Raw genomic sequence first — 5,707 nt, 5'->3', positions numbered from 1 at the left:
CATATGACTAAAGCTCAAAGCTCCCAAAGTGCACTTGCCCTTGGATGAAATGATCCTCTAGCTTTGAAACTGAAAAGTTCATTTAAATTTTAAAAAATTGTATAAACTCAAATATTATAATCTTTTGCGTTCTGAAGCATGGTCAGTAATTGGGTTCTGAGTATTAGGGAATTAATTGATCACTAACAAATAATTCACTACAGAATTCTCACTAGAGAGTTAAAGAAAATTATGGAAATCATAGGTCTCTTCCATTTATATCTTAAAAAGAAACATAAAATTTATTTAATAGGAAAGAAATCTTAATTATAGTGCTAACAAAAGCAACACACTACTAATTTAACTTTAATATAAATGGCAGAATAAGCAAATACAGAAGACAAAAAAAACTGACAAAGAGGTGATCTTTAAAAAAATCACACAATTCCAGTCAATCTAGAATCCCTTTCCTCCAAGTCTGTTTTCACATTGGAGAGTGTAAGGAAAGACTGACTTTAAAAACTACTAGCTGACTAGCAACTTCCTCTGAGAGAGGAGTCTCACACAGTAATCAAACTACACTCAGCTATGAATTTATAAAATTTGATTCCAACGTGTGACAAAATCTTGACTCCTATCACCAATACTATTGAGTGGTTACCACCTGGCATGAGTTGAAATGGCTTATATGAATAAACCCTCACTTTCCATTCTTGAAAGAGGAAGAAGATAAAGGAGTAAATAATCTATTTTTCCAGTCCCAGGAAGATGGTTTACCAAACATCATCCCACTGGACTAAAAATGAAACATAACAATAATATTTAATTAGGTCACTTGGAGAAGAAAATGGCAACCCACTCCAGTATTCTTGCTTGAGATATCCCATGGACAGAGGAGCCTGGTGGGATACAGTCCCTGGGGTCACAAAAGAGTGGGACATGACTTAGCATCTAAACAAAAACATAGTCTCTCTAAACTACTCATGTTCATATACTAACCACTTCAGTTCAGTTCAGTTCAGTTCAGTCGCTAAGTCATGTCCAACTCTTTGTGACCCCATGAACTGCATTACGCCAGGCCTCCCTGTCCTTCACCAACTCCTGGAGTTTACCCAAACTCATGTCCATTGACTTGGTGATGCCGTCTAATCATCTTATCCTCTGTCGTCCCCTTCTCTTCCTGCCTTCAATCTTTCCCAGCATCAAGGTTTTTTTTCAAATGAGTCAGTTCTTCTCATCAGGTGGCCAAATTATTGGAGTTTCAGCTTCGACATCAGTCCTTCCAATGAACATCCAGGACTGATCTCCTTTAGGATGGACTGGTTGAATCTCCTTGCAGTCCAAGGGACTCTCAACAGTCTTCTCCAACACCACAGTTCAAAAGCATCAATTCTTCTGTGCTCAGTTTTCTTTATAGTCCAACTCTCACATCCATACATGACTACTGGAAAAACCATAGCCTTGACTAGATGGACCTTTCTTGGCAAAATAATGTCTCTGCTTTTTAATATGCTATCTAGGTTGGTCATAACTTTCCTCCCAAGGAGTAAGCATCTTTTAATTTCATGGCTGCAATCACCATCTGCAGTGATTTTGGAGCCCAGAAAAGTAAAGTCTTCCACTGTTTCCCCATCTATTTGCCATGAAGTGATGGGACCAAATGCTATGATCTTAGTTTTCTGAATGCTGAGCTTTAAGCCAACTTTTTCACTCTCCTCTTTCACTTTCATCAAGAGGCTCGTTAGTTCTTCTTCACTTTCTGCCATAAGGGTGGTGTCATCTGCATATCTGAGGTTATTGATATTTCTCCCAGCAATCTTGATTCCAGCTGTGTTTCATCCAGCCCGGTGTTTCTCGTGATGTACTTTGCATATAAGTTAAATTAGCAGGGTGACAATATACAGCCTTGATGTACTTCTTTTCCTATTTGGAACCAGTCTGTTGTCCCATGTCCAGTTCTAACTGTTGCTTCATGACTTGCACACAGGTTTCTCAAGAGGCAGGTCAGGTGGTCTGGTATTCCCATCTCTTTCAGAATTTTCCACAGTTTATTGTGATCCACACAGTCAAAGGCTTTGGCATAGTCAATAAAGCAGAAATAGATGTTTTTCTGGAACTCTCTTGCTTTTTCAATGATCCAGCGATTGTTGGCAATCTGATCTCTGGTTCCTCTGCCTTTTCAAAAACCAGCTTGAACTTTTGGAAGTTCACAGTTCTTGTATTGTTGAAGCCTGGCTTGGAGAATTTTGAGCATTACTTTACTAGCATGTGAGATGAGTGCAATTGTGTGGTAGTTTGAGCATTCTTTGGCATCGTCACTTACTTCTTTATATTCATAGTGGACACATCTCCCAGGTCTTATTAGTTTTATTATTTCTCAGCATACATTCTCTTCATAGCCAAACCCTCTCCAGAAAAGCCACTCAATAAACAATTACTGAAAATGTGTGTTTTAGCAGATCATTATTATATCTTAAATTCTGATAGTGATCTGCCAGAAATTTCAGAGAGAGTGTGAGTAAATTTATATCCAATCTAATTTCTTTGTTTTTTCACCAATTAGAGGGAAAACCTAATGGGATTTAAGACCTCAGGCAAAAGGAGGTAGTGAAAGCAGCAATACTACTGCAAATACTTCCTTCTCTAGGACAAAACCCCTCAGAAGGACTATAGAAAATGCATTAATCTTTCACTTCTCTTTGCATAGAATGTATCGGTTGACCAGCTTCCTCATGGCCATTTTTACTTCCTTGTTTCGCAGTGTGTAGATGATGGGATTAAGCAAAGGGAATATCACAGTGTGGAACACAGACACCACTTTATCTGGGGAAAAAGAGTCAAACGGGCGAGCATAAATGTAGATGGATGGCCCAAACATCAGTACCACAATGGTGATGTGGGAGTAGCACGTGGACATGGCCCGACTGGTACTCTCACCTGAACCTGAGTGTTTCTTGAGCATCACCAGGAGGAAGGCGTAGGACATGAGAAGAGCAATGAAACACACCACCGAGATCAGACCACTGCTGAAGATCATCACTAACTCCTCTGGGAAGGTGTTGGCACAGGCAATCCGGACAACCTGTGTGATGTCACAGAAGTAACTGTCTAACTGATTAGGCCCACAGAAGGGAAGTCGAACAATGAGAGCCACCTGTATTGTGGAGTGAATGAAGCCCCCCATCCAGGAGAAAGCCACCAGAATGCAGCAGAGACGTCGATTCATGATGGTGGCGTAGTGGAGGGGGCGGCAGATAGCAGCATAGCGGTCAAAGGCCATCACCGTGAGCAGGAACATCTCTGAGGCCCCAACAAAGTGCAAGAAGAAGAGCTGAGCAATGCACCCACCAAAGGAAATGACCTTCCTTTCCACAAAGAAGTCTACAAGCATTTTAGGGGCTGTGATAGAAGAGTACCAAATGTCAAGGAAGGCCAGATTAGCCAACAGAAAATACATGGGAGAAGTCAGATGTGGGTCAAGCCTGATAGTGCAAATAATAAGAATATTTACTGGAAGAATGAACAAGTAGAAGGACAGAAATATAGCAAATAGGACTAATTGCACCTCCCGAGCCTGGGATAGGCCAGTGAGAACAAATTCTGTCACCCTGGTGTAATTTGCAGTTTCCATTTCTTCACTTTTTTTCATAAAATGGCTATGAAAAATAAAGAAATTGTTATTACTCCAAATAGCATTTAACTGGAGTTACATCAACACTTTAAAAATCATCAGATCTGGTCTGCCATTAAGAGATTGTACTAGCATAAGTTTGGTTGCCTGGTTCTATATTGTGTGAAGATAATGAAAGAATAAGTGATGATTTGAAAATTAAAAACATTGAAACCATATGAAATATGTCATATATCTGAAACCAAAATCTCAACTTCCTAGTGTTATTTCTATTTTTTATAAACTCAGAAATGTACTAATCCTTCCCCTAAACATCTACTATAGTAAGCAATATGTGCAGCTGCTTCCAAGTTTAGCCAAATTTTAGACTGGTAGTAAAAAATACAGCCTATTCTTTCTAGATTTTTGTGGTTGTTGTTGCTGTTAATGGGGATGTGAAATCTAATCAATTTGGAAACTTGGGCTCGTAGTCTAATATTAGGTGTGCTGATCTGATGGTATTTTATTTATAAACCATCAAAAAGATTCCAGGGCTTCAAGTTTAGTGAAAGGATATCTTTTTCCTTTAACCAAAACTTAGAGAACTTAACCCTTGGTTATACATAAACAACCACAAAATACAACAATGTAGGGCCCTGTATGAAAATTCTTTATGTGAATTACTCCATTGGCCATTCATTTTACCCCCTGTTTCAGGTGGGTCAGAAGAAGATGTAGTAATTAAGAAATGGGTATGTTTGCCACCCAAGGTGGCATTTCAAGGTGCCAGTGGGAATAAGATTATTGATACAATTTTTCTTAAGGTCTAATCTTGAACCTGTTTCTATTGGATCTAACAAAACCACTGAATAAAACTAAGATAATCATTTACTTTACTAAATATGCTTCCTCTTTTAGGTAATGTAAAAACTGCCACACCCAAGTAACAATTTCTTGTGAACAACAACCAATGCTAAAGAGTTGCTTCTGTTCTACTAATGTGCTGTTTTATAGTATTGCCTTTCCTCAGGAAGTACATATACACAAAAGTTAAGGTTCTAGAAAACCAAATAGATACCACAGTGTCCGTGCACTAAAACTCGTGTATAATATTGACCAAAGAAATCCAGTGTTTCCACTGTGGAACCTACAGCCTCAACTCATGCATAATTTTAACAAACACATATTTCCAAATCTGTTATAAAAGCATTTTATTATAATGAAGGGATGGTTCATTACAAGTTAACACCTCCCCCCCGGCCCCCACCCAGCCCAGCCCCTCACAAAACAGTGTTTGCAAAGAATTTGACACAAGAGGCAGAAAAACAAAAGCACCAAGGAAGATCAGTGGAATTATTTAGTATTTAGTAAAGGGGAAATATTCTGACAGTCATGAATAGCCCAGTATGGGTCCTCAGTGAGCTAATTAATCATGTTAAGTGAGATAGGAACATTTACAATTCAGTTTAGAAATATCTTAATCAAAAGAAAGATAGATGATGCTGCCAGTTTTCAATCCTCAACTTTCTTAAAAGCATGGTTATTCAGAATGACATATTTCCTAGGATTTTTGAAAGCCACAGTTTTACTGTTCTTATATGGAGAAGGTGCTCCATAGCCTCCATACTAAAAGCAGAAAAAGTAAATAATTGTAAATTCACAGCATACTATTCATTTACACTCACTGATAAGTCAGCTATGAGTTTCCAACAATCAAAAAAGTCCCTATCAAAAGCATCTAGAAGCTTATGATTACTTAGTGTACTTGGCTATTTTGCTATTATGGTATGTCATTTTTAAACATGTGGAATGATTATTTGCTCTTAATAAAATAACTGCCTTCTTGTTACTAAAAGTAAATGAATATCTCAATGCAGTAAATACTATTACAAGACACTAAGTATTTTTAATTTTCAAGGGGACACTGATATGATAATTCTGATTATTATTGTCACATAGGTCACGCTTTCCTTTTCTGTCATACTCTGTACCTATCCCATCAAAAAGAAGAGAAAATGGCACTAATCTAGAAAGAAAGAATCTGGGTGAATGTGTGTTGATGTACTGGAAAGGCAAGCATACTTCAGGTGTTATGAAATAGGAAGGATTATTTTACCA

At 38.0% G+C, this 5,707-nt stretch overlaps 1 protein-coding gene across 1 annotated transcript; it reads right to left on the bottom strand.

Annotated features, from left to right (window-relative positions):
- Positions 1 to 2,668: 2,668 nt before the first annotated feature.
- On the bottom strand, positions 2,669 to 3,610 carry LOC136172295 (olfactory receptor 4M1). The gene has a single exon (XM_065941557.1). It carries the CDS (start codon positions 3,608 to 3,610, stop codon positions 2,669 to 2,671), a length of 942 nt encoding a protein of 313 aa, XP_065797629.1.
- Between the last annotated feature and the right edge of the window lie 2,097 nt (positions 3,611 to 5,707).

This window comes from Muntiacus reevesi, chromosome 7, assembly GCF_963930625.1.
Source record: "Muntiacus reevesi chromosome 7, mMunRee1.1, whole genome shotgun sequence".
Taxonomy (NCBI): domain Eukaryota; kingdom Metazoa; phylum Chordata; class Mammalia; order Artiodactyla; family Cervidae; genus Muntiacus; species Muntiacus reevesi.
The sequence above is the reverse complement of the archived record's forward strand: the minus strand, read 5'-3'. Positions and strand labels throughout refer to the sequence as shown.